The sequence below is a fragment of the Symphalangus syndactylus genome, chromosome 1 (assembly GCF_028878055.3).
Source record: "Symphalangus syndactylus isolate Jambi chromosome 1, NHGRI_mSymSyn1-v2.1_pri, whole genome shotgun sequence".
Taxonomy (NCBI): Eukaryota; Metazoa; Chordata; class Mammalia; order Primates; family Hylobatidae; genus Symphalangus; species Symphalangus syndactylus.
The window spans coordinates 75,207,476-75,228,948 of NC_072423.2; the positions used below are offsets into that span (position 1 = coordinate 75,207,476).

The 21,473-nt window shown below is 37.0% G+C and overlaps 1 protein-coding gene across 24 annotated transcripts in view; it reads left to right on the forward strand.

The window, feature by feature from the left end:
• The window catches only part of ANKRD12 (ankyrin repeat domain 12), a 144,352-nt gene that overhangs the window by 101,288 nt on the left and 21,591 nt on the right, over positions 1-21,473 (forward strand). For 23 of the 24 annotated variants that reach the window (XM_055238294.2, XM_055238302.2, XM_055238271.2 and 20 more), the window contains 2 exons: positions 10,246-14,966; positions 20,120-20,218. In XM_055238294.2, the coding sequence (XP_055094269.2) occupies positions 10,246-14,966; positions 20,120-20,218 (4,820 nt within the window). Of the gene's footprint in view, positions 1-10,245; positions 14,967-16,508; positions 16,691-20,119; positions 20,219-21,473 lie in introns of those variants that run through there. The other variant, XR_008650234.2, reaches the window with a different exon arrangement.

Sequence of the window (21,473 nt, forward strand, 5' to 3'; positions counted from 1 at the left end):
ATCCTTGGATATACTTTCTATTCTTTTTCTGGAAAATTACTCAAATATATTGCTTTTTAGTGACACAAAAGATAAAACTAAACGACATGGAGACTTAACTCTTTTTTTTTTTTTTTTTTTTTTTTTTTTGAGATTAGGTCTTGCTATATTGCCCAGGCTGGTCTTGAACTGATGGGTTCAAGAGATCCCCTTGTCGAAGCTTCCTGAGTAGCTGGGACTATAGATGTGTGCTACTTTGCCCAGCTCTAACTCAAGATTTTGATTTAAAAAAATCCAGAATGACAGCAACAAGCAATTGACATATTTTAGAACAAAATTTCAGAGAACTTTGTGAAGAATGTTATCAGGAAAAGAGTAGTTCCTAGTACTCGTATTGTGTGATTTCGATTCTGAGAGTTCATTGTGTCATGCTGTTGATGATATGATGGCATTTTGTGCTGATGAACAAGAACAGAGACAAAAATTCCAGTAAGTATGACGCAGGCTAAAACAATAGCATGATTTTGGACTCCTCATGGAGTATAAGCATGCTTTCTGAAATGACAGTGGTAGATTAGATAATTTAAAAGGGCGAAGAGGACAAGCCTAAGGTTTAAAAGTTCTCTTTATTATTTCCAAGTTAATTAAATTCAGATAAAATCAAGTGTAATACTTTAAGCTATTAAAAATGTTTCTCCTGGGTGGTGGGATTATTTTGTAGCTAGCGTTTATTCTTTTCTTTTACCCATCCCTCTGTTTTTGTTGACTTTCTAACATGAAGTTTTATTAAAAAAAGCACAATAAATGTTGTTTTAAAATAAAATACCACTAAAATATAGCTTAGGACTTTTTTATGCACTTAGCCCATCTGAATAAAAAAAGCCATATAAACAAATACCGTTCCCAATGTAAAGATAGTTTTTTCTTAGTAATAATCCTACTGTTAAAAGAATACCTGGCCAGATGTGGCTTACACCTGGAATCCTAGCCCTTTGGGAGGCCAAAGCAGGCAGATTACTTGAGCCCAGGAGTTCGAAACCAGCCTGGGCAACATGGCAAAACCCCATTTCTACAAAAAAAAAAAAAAAATAGCCAAGCTTGGTGTGGCACGCATGTAGTACCAGCTACTTAGGGAGCTGAGGTGGGAGAATCGCTTGAGCCTAGGAAGTTGAGGCTACAGTGAGCTGTGAACACTGTGATCACACCACCACACTCCAGCCGGGGCTACAGAGCTAGACCCTGTCTCAAAAAAATAAAAAGACCAGTTTATAATCACCAGTTTGTAATTGTTTAAGGTCAAGGCATGACTTTTTTCTTTATAAACTATATTAATAGTTTATATGTAAATCAAAATATTTATGTCTGAGTTGTGAATATCAGAATCAGGTAAAGAATAGACAAACACAAATCATATTTGAAATTCAATTTTAATCTCAGGTGAGTATGTTTCACAGCATTTTGTTTTCTTAACTTAAAACTCAAACACTTATGTAAATCAATAATAGTAAATCTCATTTAAAATAATACTTTGTTCTAGAGCCTAGATTTTTGTGGCAGGGTTGTTTTGTCAATATACTCAATCATGAAATAAAGATAGAAGATATTCAAGTACTTACAGAAAGGTCACAAAGTATGGCATCATTTTATTGGATGTTTATACAGTTGTCTTACCTATATTTGGTGTCTTTTATATACTAGGAAGTAACATAGCTTGATGGTTGTACCAATTTTGGAGTCATAGAAACTTGGATTTGAAGACATAACTCTGCCACTTACTAGTTTTATGGTCTTGACAGATGTATTAGCATTACATAGTGGTATTCTAGACATGTAAGATGGACATAGATGAATGAGACAATTTATAGAATTGCATAAATACAGTATTTTAACCTTTTACTAAGGCTTATTTTCAGTGAAAAGTTCTCTACTTAGCTGTAGAAACTTTTAAAACTTATATACTGGCATTAAATTGTAGTTAGCAAATGCAACAAAGTTGATATTATTGTATCCCTCCCCTGTTTGCTGTCTCCACTCCATTTCCTTTCCCTTCTAAGGAGTGCTAGAAAATATTTTACACAAATAACTGTCAATTATGACTAGTACTTGTATAATAAAAGTATAAATTCCAGCAAACACTAATACATGAAATATGAGATAAATAAGTTTCTTGGTTCACTCTGCTGCTTCTTTCCCCTCACGCCTCCCTGCACCTCTCCCTCCCTGCCCATGAAAAGTTTATATCTACATATTTCCATTGTTTATTTGAAAGACTGATGGTTTCCATTGTCCTTATTCTAAAGGACCACATATTTCCATTGTAGCCCTGTAATAAGTGAAATAAGTGCCCGGAGCAAGCTTGAATCTTTTGTCTTCAATCTTATGGTACATCGTTAAACAAAGAAAGGATTAGACTTTGGCCTTTTAAGATTGACATATGTGCTTTATTGAATTTGGCAGTATTTGATGTCAAAAGTATGTTATTTACAAGTTTTTAATTTACATGATACATTCTTTTTTGTAGGCAGTGAGTTACTATTTATCACATGCATGGTATATGTGCCAGGTATACGTCAGGCACTTTACATAAATTAGTTAATCCTTACAACAGTCCTGTGAGTATTAATTCCTAATACTATATTACTGACCTTTTACATGGCAGAGCAAAGATTTGAACCTAGGGCTAATGCCAGAACCAATGTGACTTTGCACTATACGAGGCTGATTGTTACTGAGTATAGGAAGTTCAGTCAGATGAGCCTGCTGTTAGCATGTAACTGGAATATGAATTTTGTATACATTTATTTGATTTAATTACACCTATTTTGAAGTGTGCCAAGACAGTTCTTCATTGTGTTTGACTGTTACACTTTCTGTTGGGCAAAAATGATGCTGAAAATGAAATAAATTAATGATTTTGTTTGTTTGTTTGTTTGTTTTGCCATAGAGCCTACTATAAAGATCTTCGGGCTCATGCCTGTAATCCCAACACTTTAGTAGGCAGAGGCAGGAGGATCGCTTGAGGCCTCGAGTTTGAGACTAACCTGGGCAACAGCCAACCTCATCTCTACCAAAAAAAAAAGCCTGGATGTGGTGGTGTGTACCTGTAGTCCTAGCTACTTGAGGGGCTGAGGCAGGAGGATCGTATGAGCCCAGGAGCTCAAGGTTACAGTGAGCTGTGATCGTACCACTGCACTCTAGCCTGGGCAACGGACAGAGATCTATCTAAAAAAATTTAAATTATAGGGCTGCTTCTTATTGTGATTAAGTGTACTACAATATTACCATATCTAGGCTAATTAATTTTTATTATCTTAAAATATCTAGTTACTGTTCTAATTGCCTCATAAAATATGTGTTCTAAAAAACTATTGGTTGATATATCTGAGTATCTTTAGATATTCCCCCTCCTTTCTTTCCTATGTTTTTGCAATTTTCTGTTGAAATAACCTGATAAATCTCCCTGATAAATTTTCCCAGTCTGGATGTTGAGTATTGCATCTCCATAGTTTTGGGTTTTTTGTGTTTTGTTTTGTTTTGTTTTCTTGAGTTGGAGTTTCATTCTTGTCGCCTAGGCTGGAGTGCAGTGGTGCAAACTCCACCTCCTGGGTTCAAGCGATTCTCCTGCCTTAGCCACCCAAGTAGCTGGGATTACGGGCGCCCCCCACCTCGCCTGCCTAATTTTTGTATTTTTAGTAGAGACAGGGTTTCACCACATTGGCCAGGCTGGTCTCGAACTTCTGACCTCAGGTGATCGGTCCACATCGCCCTCCCAAAGTGCTGGGATTACAGGCATGAGCCACCGTGCCCAACCCATAGTTTCTTTTAAAACACATTTTTTCAAGTGTTTTCTTACTTTATTTCAAATTTTTACAGTTTACCTGTAGTGATTTCAATGTTGGGAAGAACTTGCTTGTGGAGATTTTGCTGGGGTTTAACAGGAGATCGTAATTTTAATGGTTCTGATCAATTCTGTTAATTTTTGTCAAGACTGACATGAACATCGGACTTCTTTTGAAACGTGGCGCTCAATATTCACATAAACTTGCTGTAGAATTATTAAAATCATTTACATAATGATTTTGCCCATAATTTTAAAACCTTATTTTTCATTGCTGTTTCTCAAAATGTTGACAGACTTAGTGACTCTCTGTGTCTCAGTCTCTCTAAGTGAAATAAGTATTTCATATACGTTCTTTAATTTTCCTTTGCTTCACAATTGAACAGTCTTTCAGTGAGCTTCTGAAGGAGGCTAAAGATTCATTTTACCTAATCATTTCCTCCTTTATCTTAATTGTATTATTACTTGTGTCTGAGTTATTTTATATTCATAAAGTACACATTCAAATAATTATACAAACACCACTATATAAACATGGTTCCATTGTATAAAATAAGTTTTGTTTGACAAAAATGTTCAACAGCTGAGAAAACCAGGAGCTCGGTGTAGGAAGACAGGCAAGTCAGTACATGTGTGAAAGCGCAAGCTATATGGTAGCTATAGATGGCATGGGAAGCAAATCCAATAGCATATCTGTGCTCTGCATGGCAGTTAGTATGGGAAGTCATGGCGTATGGATGAAATGTTTGGCACCTCTTCAAATTGCTGAGTTTAGAGGAAACATCAGTGAATTTTCCAGACAGTAGTTGCCACCTAGGTACTACACAAAATTATGTAGTGAATATATTTGTATTTGATGTTTGTATCTCTTTCTACACTTCTCTCTTATCCCGCCATAAGCACCCCCACTTAATTTCTTGATGTCTTAATACAGTTCTAAAACTCATTGTACATTTAACATTAAGCACCTACTGTGTGCTAGACATTACGAAAGTCCCTCTGTATAGATCACAGGCTTATATTTGAAGTAACTTTTGAATAATGTGGAAAACAAAAGGAGAAATTTACAGCCACCATAATGATGTTACCTTCTCTACAGAAGACTTCCAAATTCCGTAAATGGGCCTTTTTTCCCTCAGTAACCACACTCTCACCCCTCTCATCCTTCACCGAACATATATAACATACAAAAGTTTCTCATTCCCTGGGTGCTATAAATGGTGCTCTTAATAAAGTGATGCTTTGATAAGCTTACAGAAAGCTAAATAATGTGTGTGTTTAAGCACTTACTCATCTAGAATACATAGGGGATATTGTGGTAGAAATGCACACCTTTGAAATGATTCTAAACCAGTGATGTTCCCAAGGAGTGCTTGGGAGGTTAACTTTATACCTCCTTCCAAACCACTTCAAATAAACATAATCTAAGTAAATTACAATGCAAATACACTCTCAAGACAGTCTACTTCCCGTCTTGCTTCCCACAACAGAGTACTACCCTAATCCCTTCCTATATATACATTTTCTTAAAAGGCTAGTCAAATGAAGCAGTGGGAGCAGGAAAAGAATAAATCTGTAACTGGCTGTGATCAATTAGTTGTAAACACCATTGCACTTGGACTAACATAGGTATAAATTCCTGAACTGCTCCTCTCCCTGACCATTAATCTGAATATCTCCTAAAAAGTTGGAAAACAATAAAGAGAAACTGATTAGAACCCACATAAATATGCATGGAATTTTGGGGAAGAGGAAGTACTCTACTATTAAGGCTAATGTGTGTAGCAAGAAGCAATGAAAGAGGGGAATCATGGTATAACACACTGTGAAATCAGACAAAAATACTCTGGGCTGCATCTCTTAGTAGGTGGCCTTGGAAAAACTACTTAGTGGCTTGGTTTGTCTCTTAAATGGGGGTAATAACACCCGTTGTAAAGACCAAATATTACTTGCTCGGCTAATAATAGGGCTTAATAAATAGTGGTAGTGGCTGTTCTGAGTCCATTGGTGTTTACAACTAATTGATTACAACTAGTTACAGATGTCTTTGTTGCTTCTCCACTCCCACTATTTCACTTGACTAGCCTTAAAAGAAAATGGTGGTAATAGTGGAGATGGTGGTACAGATTTTGAGAGTTCTTTATCATTGTTGGAGTTTTTATGTTATCCTACAGTGGGGAGACCTCAGGTGGGAAGAGAAATGATAGATAGTGCTGGTCACATTGTTGTTTAAGGTGATCTAGCCAAGGAATGATAAGACCCTGAGCTGAGACAGCAGTAGTGGGAATAGAGAGAAAATGGATTTAAGAGAGAGTCCAGGCTGGGTGCAGTGGTGCACACCTGTATTCCCAGCACTTTGGGAGGCTGAGGTGGGAGGATTGCTTGAGGCCAGGAATTCGAGACCACCCTGGGCAACATAGTGAGTCCTCATCTCCACAAAAAAAAAAAACCAAAAACTAGTCGGGTATGGTGGCGCACACCCATAGTTCTAGCTACTGGGGAGGTCGAGGCAGGAAGATCATTTGAGCCCAGGTAGGAGGCTGCAGTGAGCTATGATTGTACCACTGCATTCCAGCCTGGGCAACAGAATAAGATCCTGTCTCTCAAAAAACAAGAGAGTCCAGAAATCAAAACTCTGAATGGTTGAATTTGGAAGTTGGAGGAATTGAGAGAGTTTGAAATGGCTCTGAGATTTTAAAATTTGAATAGCTGGATTGGTTGGTGTGCCACGGAAGTGAGGAATACTGACTTTAAGCAGTAAGAGGAAGCAGTTATGGAAGGAAAAGTAATGAGTTGAATGTTTTCAGTCTTGTTTTTGAGGTAGTTGTAAGGAGTCCAGGAATATCCAGGTTAGTTGAATTTCAGAGGAAAGATTGGAAGTAAAGACTGGGGCTTATGACTAGAAGTTTTTTTTTTTTTTTAGTTATGGTATATTTAGTTTTGTATCATGATCACCTACCCCTGAAATATATGTGACAGTAACATATTTTCTAAAAATATATAATTAGTACAATTCAGATGTTTTAAAATCGTCTCTTATTAGGCATGTGAAATGTAATTACTTTGTCAAATGTCAACATGAGAATAGATGTCATGTGTCAACACCTCTCTGCCTATTACTTTTTTAAGAGATTTTGAGGGAGGGATTTACACTATATACTGTTATCTCCCCGCATCAGCCACATCTGCTTCGTTTGGTTGCTGTTCCATTTGGATACAAGAAAAGATGGAAATCGATGGTTCAGGGGAACAGTTAAGCCTAAGGATAATAGAGAATTCAAATACATTTTCACCATTCTTTAAATGTTACAGTCTTAGTTGGAAATGTCTGAAGTCGCCTTGAGATGTACAAGAACTTTTAAATGTATTTAAATGCATTTAAATAATAAGATGGGGCTTAATTTTTTTTCACGGAGAAGAAAAATGTTGGCTGGGCATGGTGGCTCACACCTGCAATCCCAGCACTTTGGGAGGCCAAGGTGGGTGGATCGCCTGAGGTCGGGAGTTCGAGACCAGTCTGATCAACATGGTGAAACCCTGTCTCTACTGAAAATACAAAAATTAGCCAAGTGTGGTGGCAGGCGCCTGTAGTCCCAGCTACTTGGGAGGCTGAGACAGGAGAACTGCTTGAACCCAGGAGGTGGAGGTTGCAGTGAGCCACGGTCGCGCCACTGCACTCCACCTGGGTGACGGAGCGAGACTCCATCTCAAAAAAAAAAGAAAAAAGGAAAAAGCCTTAATAAAAATGTTAATAAAATGTTTTAACAGTTGCTTAACCTATTTCTCACTTTCCTTCCTAGTTTCCCAAATAAGAATAAACTGTTGAGAATAAATTGAAATGATCAACATTAAAAATTTTTAAAGAGCATTTTGTTAGAAATAATTATATAAAATGTTTTATTAAATACACGTTTAAATTTAGTTATAGATAGCAGAGACTTTAAAAATTGGAAAAATGGAAAATAACTAGTATGATAAACATGGCCATTTTTTACTTAAGGGAACTTGAGGATTTGCAGATTTTAGGTGATTTTCTCACCATAGCAGTCATCTACTAAGAAAGGCAGAACAAACATTTTTTGAAGAGTTACTGCCTCACTAGAGTCCAGGAACAGGTTGATCTATGTTCTTGAGTGATTAAATTTAAAAATTGGGGACTGCTTAGGCAAAGAAAGGGAGGTGGTGTGCAAGTGAAATGGCATCATGGAGGTGTAGTGGTCTTTGCTGAGGCCCACAGGCTGGCCAGCCTCTGGTTGAGCAGCACAGGGTCACTGCAGATGGCACTGAGAAACCAGTGTGCAGAGAGATGAGTCTGATGAGCGTGTGTGGCCCAGGATCCAGAGCCAGGTGAGGGTCATTCACCTGTAGAAATTTCTCGGCTTTCATCATGGACATTAGTATCAGGATAACTTACTTACGTTAGAATTTACATTCTTTCCTTTTAAAAAAAAGTAGGCATCTTTTAAAGGAACCATTAGAAAAAAAGGCATATCTGAATAGGAGTGCATTGCTTCAAATTGAATCAGGAACACAAATGACAAACCATGGATCTCTCAGTTTATGTTTAACTCCCTTAAGAGAATTTACAGGGCTGGGTGCTGGGTGCAGTGGCTCGTGCCTGTATTCCCAGCACTTTGGGATCCCAAGGCGAGTGGATCAGTTGAGCTCAGGTGTTCAAGACCAGCCTGGGCAATTTGTGAAACTCCATTTCTACCAAAAATACAAAAAATATTCTGAAACACATAATTTGTGATGTTTATATAATTAAACCCTATAAGTTAGTGTGCTTTAGTCAGTTTTGGATTAAAGGATCTTATTCGAGTTAAATATTCTCTCTCCTAAAAAAGTGCATATGTGCAGAATTTATATAACATTTTGCTAGCTAATGTTTCCCCTTGAGACCCCTGGGTAATTATATATATAAATGCGTATGTATATAAATGTATATATAAATATATTTTTGGTCAATTTTTTAAATTTTTAATAATTATGGATACATAATAGTTGTACATAATATGTGGGGTGTGTGTGGTATTTTGCTACAAGTATACAATGTGTAAAAAACCAAGGTAATTGGTTTACCTCAAGCATTTATCATTTATTTGTGGTAAGGGCATTCTAATTCCTCTCTTAGTTATGGTGAAATAGGGAATAAATAATTAACTACAGTTGGTCTATTGTGCTACCGAACACTAGATGTAATTTATTCTATCTAACTGTATTTTTGTACCCATTAACTCTCATCTCCCCCTTTCCACAACCCTTCCCAGTCTTTGATAGCTGTCATTCTACTATTTCCATGAGTTTAATTTTTCGCTCCCACATACGAGTGAGAACGTACTATATTTGTCTTAGTGTGTCTGGCTTATTTCACTTAAAGTACTGTCCTCCAGTTCCATCCATGTTGTGGCAAATGATAGAATTTCATTCTTTTCTATGGCTGAATAATATTCCACTGTGTATATGAACCACATTTTCTTTATCCATTCATCTGTTGATGGACACTTAGATTGATTCCATCTCTTGGCTATTGTGAATAGTGTTGCAGTAAACATGGGAGTGCAGGTTATCTCTTCAGTATACTAATTTCCTCTCACCCCATTTGAAATGGCTTTTATCCAAAAGATAGGCAATAATGAATACTGGCATAAATGTGGAGAAAGGGGAACCCTTGTACACTGTTGGTGAGAAACAGCCACTTTGGAGAACAGTTTGGAGGTTCCTCAAAAAACTACAAATAGAGCTACCATATGATTCAGCTGGGTACACACCCAAAAGAAAGGAAATCAGTATATCAAAGAGATAACACGCTTCTATGTTGACTGCAGGACTATATTTTTATATTATATATTGTGATTTTAACATACACTGTGCTTTTAGAAGTGTCAAAAGGAGCCTCACCATAAAGCATATTCTCTTTTTTTTTTTTTTTTTTTTTCTTTTGAGACGGAGTCCCGCTGTGTCCCCCAGGCTGGAATGCAGTGGCGCGATCTCAGCTCACTGCAAGCTCCGTCTCCTGGGTTCACGCCATTCTCCTGCCTCAGCCTCCCGAGTAGCTGGGACTACAGGCGCCCGCCAACATGCCCGGCTAATTTTTTGTATTTTTAGTAGAAACGGGGTTTCACCGTGTTAGCCAAGATGGTCTCGATCTCCTGACCTCGTGATCCGCCCGTCTCGGCCTCCCAAAGTGCTGGGATTACAGGCATGAGCCACCGCGCCCGGCTAAAGCATATTCTCTAGAAAAGCTGTTCTACAACACTATCAGAGTTCTTACATACTGCCATTACATTATTTCTGTATAAATCTGAAGTGATTATTAATTGTTTGAAATATTTATTGTGTAAGCTGTATCTTTTTCTCAGAAAAAAAATTTATTTTTCTGGCAGTTGTGTTTTTACCCACACCACGTTTTCTTTTTTTTATTCTAGATTCCGAAGAGGCTCAATCTGTAAATCCTTCTAGTGTTGATGAAAATATTGACTCTGAAACAGAGAAAGACTCTCTCATCTGTGAAAGTAAACAGATACTTCCCAGTAAAACACCTCTTCCATCTGCCCTTGATGAGTATGAGTTCAAAGATGATGATGATGAAGAAATTAATAAGATGATTGATGATAGGCATATTCTTAGAAAAGAACAACGAAAAGAAAATGAACCTGAAGCAGAAAAAACTCATTTATTTGCAAAACAGGAGAAAGCCTTCTATCCTAAATCATTTAAAAGTAAAAAACAAAAGCCATCTAGGGTCTTGTATTCAAGTACCGAAAGTTCTGATGAAGAAGCTCTTCAGAATAAAAAGATTTCTACTTCATGTTCTGTCATCCCTGAAACATCAAATTCTGATATACAAACCAAAAAGGAATATGTAGTTTCAGGTGAACACAAACAGAAAGGCAAAGTTAAAAGAAAATTGAAAAATCAGAATAAAAATAAAGAGAACCAAGAGCTAAAGCAAGAAAAGGAAGGAAAAGAAAATACAAGAATAACAAACTTGACAGTAAATACTGGACTAGATTCTTCAGAAAAGACCAGAGAGGAGGGGAACTTTAGGAAATCTTTTAGCCCAAAAGATGATACTTCATTACATTTATTTCATATTTCCACTGGTAAATCTCCCAAACATTCTTGTGGATTAAGTGAAAAACAGTCAACACCACTAAAACAAGAACATACTAAAACATGTTTATCACCAGGAAGTTCTGAAATGTCATTACAGCCTGATCTTGTTCGGTATGATAATACAGAATCTGAATTCTTGCCAGAAAGTTCAAGTGTAAAATCTTGTAAGCATAAGGAAAAAAGCAAACATCAGAAAGATTTTCACTTAGAATTTGGTGAAAAATCAAATGCCAAAATAAAGGATGAAGATCATAGTCCAACATTTGAAAATTCAGATTGCACACTGAAAAAAATGGATAAAGAAGGTAAAACGTTAAAAAAACATAAATTGAAGCATAAAGAGAGGGAAAAAGAAAAGCATAAAAAAGAAATCGAAGGTGAAAAGGAAAAATACAAAACCAAGGATAGTGCCAAAGAACTGCAGAGGAGTGTGGAATTTGATAGAGAATTTTGGAAAGAGAATTTTTTTAAAAGTGATGAAACTGAAGATCTCTTTTTAAATATGGAACATGAATCCTTAACGTTAGAAAAAAAATCAAAATTAGAAAAAAACATCAAAGATGATAAATCAACCAAGGAAAAGCATGTCTCAAAAGAGAGGAACTTTAAAGAGGAACGAGACAAGATTAAAAAGGAAAGCGAGAAATCTTTTAGGGAGGAAAAAATAAAAGATCTAAAAGAAGAGAGAGAAAACATACCCACAGATAAAGACTCAGAATTTACTTCTTTGGGTATGAGTGCCATTGAGGAATCTATAGGGCTTCATTTAGTGGAAAAGGAAGTAGACATTGAAAAACAAGAAAAGCATATAAAGGAAAGTAAAGAAAAACCTGAGAAGCGATCTCAGACTAAAGAAAAGGACATTGAGAAGATGGAAAGAAAAAACTCTGAAAAAGAAAAGAAGATAAAACATGAGCATAAGTCAGAAAAAGACAAATTAGATCTTAGTGAATGTGTCGATAAAATAAAAGAAAAGGACAAGCTATATTCGCATCACACAGAAAAATGCCATAAAGAAGGTGAGAAGAGCAAAAATACTGCTGCTATTAAAAAAACTGATGACAGAGAGAAGAGTAGAGAAAAGATGGATAGGAAACATGACAAAGAAAAGCCTGAAAAAGAGAGGCATCTAGCAGAAAGCAAAGAAAAGCACTTGATGGAGAAAAAAAATAAACAATCAGATAATAGTGATTATGGTAAATCAGAAAAAGGCAAAAATAAAGAAAAAGACAGGGAGCTAGATAAAAGGGAAAAATCTAGAGATAAAGAAAGTATAAATATAACTAACTACAAACACATACAGGAAGAAAAAAAATCAAGTATAGTAGACGGTAATAAAGCACAACATGACAAACCCTTATCCTTTAAAGAAAAAACAAAAGATGAACCTTTGAAAACTCCAGATGGAAAAGAAAAAGATAAAAAAGATAAAGATATAGATAGATACAAAGAACGAGACAAACATAAAGATAAAATTCAACTAAATAGCTTACTCAAACTAAAATCTGAAGCAGATAAGCCTAAACCTAAGTCATCACCAGCATCAAAAGATACCCGGCCTAAAGAAAAGAGGTTAGTGAATGATGATTTAATGCAGACAAGTTTTGAACGAATGCTAAGCCTTAAAGACCTAGAAATAGAACAGTGGCATAAAAAACATAAGGAAAAAATTAAGCAAAAAGAAAAGGAACGGTTGAGAAACCGTAACTGTTTAGAGCTTAAAATAAAAGATAAAGAAAAAATAAAGCATACACCAACTGAATCCAAAAATAAAGAACTTACTAGGTCAAAGAGTTCAGAAGTGACTGATGCATATACCAAGGAGAAACAACCTAAAGATGCTGTAAGTAACAGATCACAATCTGTTGACACCAAAAATGTAATGACTTTAGGGAAGTCATCTTTTGTTTCAGATAATAGCTTAAACAGGTCTCCTAGATCAGAAAATGAAAAGCCGGGTCTCAGCTCCAGATCTGTATCCATGATTTCTGTTGCTAGTTCAGAAGATTCCTGCCATACTACAGTGACAACCCCAAGGCCTCCAGTTGAGTATGACTCTGACTTTATGTTAGAGAGTTCAGAATCCCAAATGTCCTTTTCCCAGTCACCTTTTTTGTCAGTTGCCAAATCTCCTGCCCTTCATGAAAGGGAATTGGACAGCCTGGCTGACTTGCCAGAGCGGATTAAACCACCATATGCAAACAGACTTTCAACATCCCATCTTAGGTCATCTTCTGTAGAAGATGTTAAACTAATTATAAGCGAGGGGAGACCTACCGTAGAAGTTCGAAGATGTAGCATGCCTTCTGTCATTTGTGAACATACAAAACAATTCCAAACAATATCAGAAGAGAGCAATCAAGGTAGCTTATTAACTGTGCCAAGAGATACTAGTCCTTCTCCCAAACCTGAGGTATTCTCAAATGTGCCTGAAAGAGACCTTTCAAATGTGTCTAACATACATTCCAGTTTTGCAGCTTCTCCAACTGGAGCTTCAAACAGCAAATATGTTTCAGCTGATAGAAATCTCATCAAGAATACTGCCCCAGTGAGCACTGTAATGGACAGTCCAGTGCATTTAGAGCCATCTAGTCAGGTTGGTGTGATCCAGAATAAATCATGGGAGATGCCTGTTGATAGACTAGAGACATTAAGCACCAGAGACTTTATCTGCCCAAATTCTAACACACCTGATCAAGAATCCTCTCTTCAGAGTTTTTGTAATTCTGAAAATAAAATATTGAAAGAAAATGCTGATTTTTTATCCCTGCACCAGACTGAACTGCCAGGAAACTCTTGCGCTCAGGATCCGGCATCCTTTATGCCTTCACAGCAGCCTTGCTCTTTCCCCAGCCAATCACTTTCAGATGCTGAATCAATTTCTAAACATATGTCTTTGTCATATGTTGCCAATCAAGAGCCGGGTATTTTACAACCAAAAAATCCAGTTCAGATTATTAGTTCTGCTTTGGATACTGATAATGAATCTACAAAAGATACAGAAAATACTTTTGTCCTAGGAGATGTTCAAAAAACAGATGCCTTTGTCCCAGTATACTCTGACAGCACTATTCAAGAAGCATCACCAAACTTTGAGAAAGCTTATACTTTACCTGTGTTATCATCAGAAAAGGACTTTAATGGAAGTGATGCCTCTACCCAGCTAAATACACATTATGCATTTAGCAAACTAACTTACAAGTCTTCCAGTGGCCATGAAGTTGAGGATAGCACAACTGATATTCAGGTCATTTCACATGAAAAAGAAAACAAACTGGAGAGTTTGGTTTTAACTCATTTGAATAGGTGTGATTCTGATTTATGTGAAATGAATGCAGGGATGCCAAAAGGAAACCTAAATGAACAAGATCCAAAACATTGTCCTGAAAGTGAAAAGTGTTTGCTTTCCATAGAAGATGAAGAATCTCAACAAAGCATTTTATCAAGTCTGGAAAACCATTCACAACAGTCAGCTCAACCAGAAATACATAAATATGGCCAGTTAGTTAAAGTAGAATTAGAAGAAAATGCTGAAGATGATAAAACTGAAAACCAAATCCCTCAAAGAATGACTAGAAACAAAGCAAATACAATGGCAAATCAAAGCAAACAGATTCTTGCAAGCTGTACACTATTATCAGAAAAAGACAGTGAATCCTCATCTCCTAGAGGAAGAATAAGATTAACTGAAGATGATGATCCTCAAATTCACCATCCAAGGAAAAGGAAAGTGTCACGTGTACCTCAGCCTGTGCAAGTGAGTCCCTCTTTACTACAAGCAAAAGAGAAAGCTCAGCAATCTCTGGCAGCCATTGTAGATTCTCTAAAACTAGATGAGATTCAGCCATACAGTTCAGAGAGAGCAAATCCATATTTTGAATACTTGCACATAAGGAAAAAAATAGAAGAAAAACGCAAATTACTGTGTAGTGTGATTCCTCAAGCACCTCAGTATTATGACGAATATGTAACATTTAACGGATCATATCTCCTGGATGGAAACCCCTTAAGCAAGATTTGTATTCCCACAGTAAGTAACGTCATCACTTGCTATACACCTGTAACACTGCCCAATAGAAGTATAATGCTAGCCACATACGTAATTTGAAGTTTTCTATTAGATAATTTCAGCAAAATCATGTTAATGAGTCAAGAGATATAAAGCTAGTAACGTTCTTGTTTCTTTCATTCCCCAACTTTATTTTCCCTTAAAGAGTAAGAAATCTTAGCCGAAATATGTAGTAACATAGGCTTGAAATATAGGTATAACTATAAAGAACAAATTTAAATTAGAACTTTGTATAAACTATTTCAGTAAAAATCATTTCAGGTGAACCATATTAGGTTGCTGCCTTAAATCAATCTGTTGAATTTATATATGTATACATTTATTGTATAAATTCATCGAGGAATTTATACACATTTATGTTAAACACATTTATGTGTTTAATGTAACAAACACTTTTATGTGTTTAATAAAACACAAACGTGTTTAACACAAACACATTTATGTGTTTAATATAACACAAACACGTGTTTAACATACACATTTATGTGTTGACAATACATATGCAGACTGTATAGTTAAACACATAAATGTGTGTATGTTATATTCGTACTGTCACCTTTTCTTACTCTTGCAAAGGTGATGTGACTTCCTTGAAACAATTCTCGGGATATGTCTAGTTATTTTAGAAGTTTAGTTATATCAAATATTGTTCTAAAAGGGACTAAAAGCAGAGGTGAGAAATATTCCTGGATGTAGTGGGAAATTTTTTTTATTTTTTATTTTAATGAGAATTACTAAAGTAGCAAAACACAGCACAATATAATAGAAAGCACTGTAGATTTCCAATTCCCATATATTACTGCAGTCTGGATTTTGCTGCAGACCCACTGTGTGATCTTAAATAATTCATTTCCCATCTCTGATCTTTAGTTTTCATATCTGTAAAACAAGAATAAATGTCTACCCTACCTCAAATCAGGTTGAAATAGTATATGCCAAAGTCCATTAAAACTTTAAAACACTATAGAGATTTAAGGTGGTTGCTGTTGTTTTATACAGCTGCAAATCGCTGTAAGGGTCATATTTATTCAAGCTAATAATAAGAACTCCAGACTTTGTACATAAAATGCTGTGTGTGTGAGTTTACTGGACTGAAACTCATTTGTTGAAAATTTAGTTTGAAAAATAATAAAGACCAGAATAACAAAAATCTTGTGGGCACTACATTCTTTTTCTTGCTTTCCAATATGGCTTTATCCATATTGTTGTTTCCTCCCAGCCAACTAATTGCCATTTTATGAGAGTAATCTTTCCTCACATTTATGTAATCCAGTTATAGAACCCATTAGAAATTGTAAAGTGGAGGCCAGGCCTGATGACAATAACTGTAATCCCAATATTTTAGGAGGCCAAGGTGGAAAGACCACTTGAGGCCACGAGTTCAAGACCAACAAGATGTCTACAAAAATAAAAAGTAAATGTGGTAAAACATACCCAGAGTCAGTTTGTTTATCCTTCCAGGACTTTAATCATCATTTAACCAAAATGCTGCCATTTTTCCAGAGGAAATCAAGTGGAGTAAAACTGCAGGTCAAATCTCCAAAATCAAATGAACAGGGAGGAAAACGAGATTTGTTACAACCTAGTCTCTACTGTGGCCACTGATTACACACTACAGAAATCTTGGAGGGGTTCCAAGAGTGGGTGATAAAAGGAAAGTGCATCCGTGAGAAGCTGTCAGGGGAGTGAGTATTCTCAAGACTCCTGGGACCCAGATATTGAAAGACAAAATCTCCAAGCATGATTTACTTAAAAGATAGATGAGGAAAACAGCAGAGGGAAAGTTTCCTCAGAAATCCTCCATGTCTCTTTGGTGATTTTCCCTTTCTTCTATATGTGATCTATGTTAATGATTGCCACATTTAAATATCCTGCCCAGATATCTCTCCTTGGCTTCTTTTTTGTAACTGCATAGCTCCACCTGAATGTCCATAAGCTTCAGAAACTCAGTAAGTCAGCACTGAGCTGAAATTACCCAATAACCTGCTTCTCTTTCTCCTTTCCTGTTCCCTCCTGTGGTCTCTTACCACCCTCCCGTTCTCACACTAAGTCTCAAGTCCTTCTGAGGTGTTCCCTCTTGTTTATGTTTATTGGGCCAGTCACTAGTATTTTTCGAACCCATTTCCTTCACTCCCTCCTCCATCTCACACCAACACGATAGTAATCTGCTTACTCAATTCCCTGCCTACAATCTTGTCCCCATAGTGTCTATTCACACACAGCAGCAAGCTGTCAGACCTTTAATGGTTCTCTATTACTTAACCCTAACATATTCTACATAATACCTCTTCCACAGCATGTTATTTAAATACCTCCTATGCAAATGGGGGAGGCATTCATGGTCAAATAAGTTTGGGAAGCACTATTAATCTAAAAAATAGGTTCACTGCAGAACTTACCAGAACCTTTGATGTATTGGGAGTTTTCTAAGTGGGTGCATTTATACAAGTATACAGTGTTTTCCAAACTTGTTCTTGGAAGCATTTTTGTAGATCTTTACAGAATTGTAAGATTGTAAAGAATTGTAAGAGAAATTGTGGGCCCAATCTTGTGTGGAACATACTTTAAGAAAGGCACATTTGCAGAGTAGACTGCAGCCTGCATCATTTTGCCCCTGCTGATCTGTTCTGCGGTCTTAAGTTTTTAGAACATCAAATTTGACAAAATGGTGTGAAATGAGGATGACGAGAGTAATGGCAAAGCCGCAATTACTTTTGCACCAACCTAGAGTTGTCTTCAGATACCATTCTGTTTGTTTTTGCACGCCATCCTCTCCTTTGGGAATTATCTCCCTCCCTCCTTTTCCTTTCTTCCCACATGACTTGTTTCAGTAACTCTAACTCTGGCTGTTCCTTTAAGATGCAGGTCAGGTATTTACCCTCTTGAGGAAGCTTCTCTGGCACCTCAGTGTCAGACAGTAGATATTCGTCCTCTACATTCCTTGAAATAACTAGAGGCCTATATGGTTTTCCAAAACTAAAACAGCACCAAACTACCTACAACTCATGCTAAATTTAAAGCAGTTCACAGGACGCAGAAATTAAACAAATGAATTACTGCAATTAGAGGCCTGAGAAATGATCAGTTCCAGTAAGTTATTTGTCTGTAGAATTTTCCACATTGTGATTCAACTGATTGAGATTTTGTGATGTTACTTAACATGTTTTCAGTCTCTCATAATGCTGATTATAGAGTCTTTGTAGAGCCCGGTGTGATTTTTGTCAAGAACTTTTCATATATGGTGTTATATGATTCCTGTGGCACTACATCAAGAAGTGGAAAGTGGGCCGGGCGCGGTGGCTCACGCTTGTAATCCCAGCACTTTGGGAGGCCGAGGCGGGCGGATCACGAGGTCAAGAGATCGAGACCACAGTGAAACCCCGTCTCTACTAAAAATACAAAAAATTAGCCGGGCGTGGTGGCGGGCGCCTGTAGTCCCAGCTACTCGGAGAGGCTGAGGCAGGAGAATGGCGTGAACCCGGGAGGCGGAGCTTGCAGTGAGCCGAGATTGCGCCATTGCACTCCAGCCTGGGCGATACAGCGAGACTCCATCTCAAAAAAAAAAAAAAAAAAAAAAAAAAAGAAGTGGAAAGTATCTGGTTGTCCCACTTTCATGTGGAATTGATGGTTAAACCAGAATTGTTATAACTTGCCAAAACATACTATCTTACTTTGCCGTAATATGCTGGTAGTAATTATAAGCAAGAATAAGAGGGGGAAAATACAAATTCTCCAAGGGGTAGAAAAAGAGTATTTAGGGATCACAGATGGTTATTGCCATCTTTTGGGTATCTTTTGTTTTGTTTTGTTTTTAACTTAAGAGACAGGGCCTCCCTGTGTTGCCCAGGCTGGAGTGCAGTGGTGCAATCATAGTTTACTGCAGCCTCAAACTTCTGGACTCAAGCTATCCTCCTATCTCAGCCTCCTGAGTTGCTGAGGCTACAGGCAGACACCGCCACATCCAGCTAATTTTTAAGTTTTTTTTTTGAGATGGGGTCTCAATATGTTGCCCAGGCTGGTCTCAAACTCCTGGTCTCAAGCAATCCTCCTACTTCAGCCTCCCAAAGTGATGGGATTACAGGTGAGAGCCACCATGCCCAGCCAAGATGTCCCTTTTTTTTTTTTTTTTTTTGAGACGGAGTCTCACTGTCACCCAGGCTGGAATGCAGTGGCATGATTCAACTCACTGGAACTTCCATCTCCTGAGTTCAAGCGATTTTCCTGCCTCAGCCACCTGAGAAGAAGTTAGGATTACAGGCATGTGCCACCACACCCGGCTAGTTTTTGTATTTTTCGTAGAGACAGGACTTCACCATTTAATCAGGCTGGTCTCAAACTCCTAACCTCGTGATCCGCCCATCTTGGCCTCCCAAAGTGCTGGGATTCCAGGTGTGAACCACCATGCCCGGCCAGTATATCTTATTGTAACAGTGCAGTTACACGCATAGATTGAATCAGCTTCCTTAACCTCCAGCATCTACCAGAAAACACCTCTCTTCTGGGTTTGTAGTGTAATTTGATACTACACTACAATATCAAATTAGAGATGAACCAGAAGCTTTTTGAAGTATGGATAGACAAAGTCATTGGGATATTACATGTAATTAAGTTTGAAAAAAATTCCTTAGACCATTTCATCTGATTTTATAAAAGAATTAAATGTAACACTCAGGACTTTAGTGTTTGATACTATATTTATAATGTCTGCAGACAGACCTCACTATATAGATAGAATTGAACTGCTTTAATCTTTAGGAGGTGTTTCCTCCATGTTTATACCAGCTTTTCTGGTTTCATGACTCCTCCTTCCTTCCCTCCTTGTCTGTGAGCTGTCACTTACTGATGATCTAAAATGTGTCTCGCTGGAATAACTTCCATAGTCCTTCTAATTTGCTGTTTGAAATTTGTTGTGGCCTTAGAATCAAAACATGTAAACTGTGCTCAGTGTTTCAAACGGAAGTAACAACCAGTTCTATAATTAGTGCTGTATTATTTAATTCACAGGACATAAGAATTTGATTTTTTTATGCACTAAAAGGGTTTAATTTTAAAAGAATAGCCCATTGTTGTAAATAAAACCTAATATTTTAAACTATATATATCTTTTTAATTAGATTACACCACCACCTTCACTGTCAGATCCACTTAAAGAGCTTTTTCGACAACAGGAAGTTGTAAGGATGAAACTACGTTTGCAACACAGTATTGAAAGGGTAAGAAATTTTTAAATGTACACTTATGCTAAAAATAACTGGTTTTTAGCAATAAATTAAAATGGCCTATATTTTTTATTAGTGGATTTTTAAAATTTAGAACCATTTTGAGAAGTGGTTTGGTTTTATCTTGTGTTTAATTAGATGGAAAAATTTTAAGCCTATTTTGGGATAGCTGCTCCCATATTATAATTTATGTTGAGTATATTTTTAATATGTAAGTCTCTAATAACTTCTTGTTATTTGTTGAATTTGTAGAACTGTAGGAGGAGATGCCTAGTGGAACATTTGGATTTCCAAGTTTTAGAATCATTGCTTAGTACCAGCTATTTTAAGGCAAAAGGGCAAAATACTTAGAAAGGCTATGCTTATTTGTCCATGTAGGTCTGCCTTAGTATGTGCCTTCCAATGGTTAGTCTTGGCATGAAATTACAGGAAGGAAAACCTTTATCAGGTCATTTATAAGAATTATAAGTCATTTCACTTGGATTTACAAAAATATAGTGTGTTTAATCTTTGGGGAGGGTTGAGGACCTCTGAAAATGTGGTGTAAACTGTAATCCTTCTTCACAGAAATATATACATACTCATATGCAAACAAAATTTATACATAATTTCTTTGGTTCATACATGATTGATTTTCCTGGCACAGGTTCTTAACTTTTTTCCTACTGTGGACTTCTGTAACAGTCTAGGAAATTTGGAACCTCTTCTCAGAATGTTTTTAAATTTAAAAAAATCATAGAATTACAAAGAGAAGCAACAAATAAAGAAGCACAATACAGAATTTACAACATTGCATGACCCATTGACAATGAGCAATTTGTTAGCAATAAGAAGTTAGGTAATATAACACACATCAATAGCTATTTCAACTATAAGACGTTTGAAACCACCTAGTATATATTTATCTGTGTACCTGTCCAGGTTACAGAAAGTCTTGCCACCTTACAGTTAAGAATTCTTGAGGGGTGGAGCCAAGATGGCCAAATAGGAACAGCTCCAGTCTACAGCTCCCAGCATGAGCGACGCAGAAGACGAGTGATTTCTGCATTTCCAACTGAGCAAACAGCACGCCAGGAGATTATATCCCGCGCCTGGCTCGGAGTGTCCTACGCCCACGGAGCCTCGCTCATTGCTAGCACAGCAGTCTGAGATCAAACTGCAAGGTGGCAGCGAGGCAAGGGGAGGGGCGCCCACCATTGCCTAGGCTTGAGTAGGTAAACAAAGTGGCCAGGATGCTCGAACTGGGTGG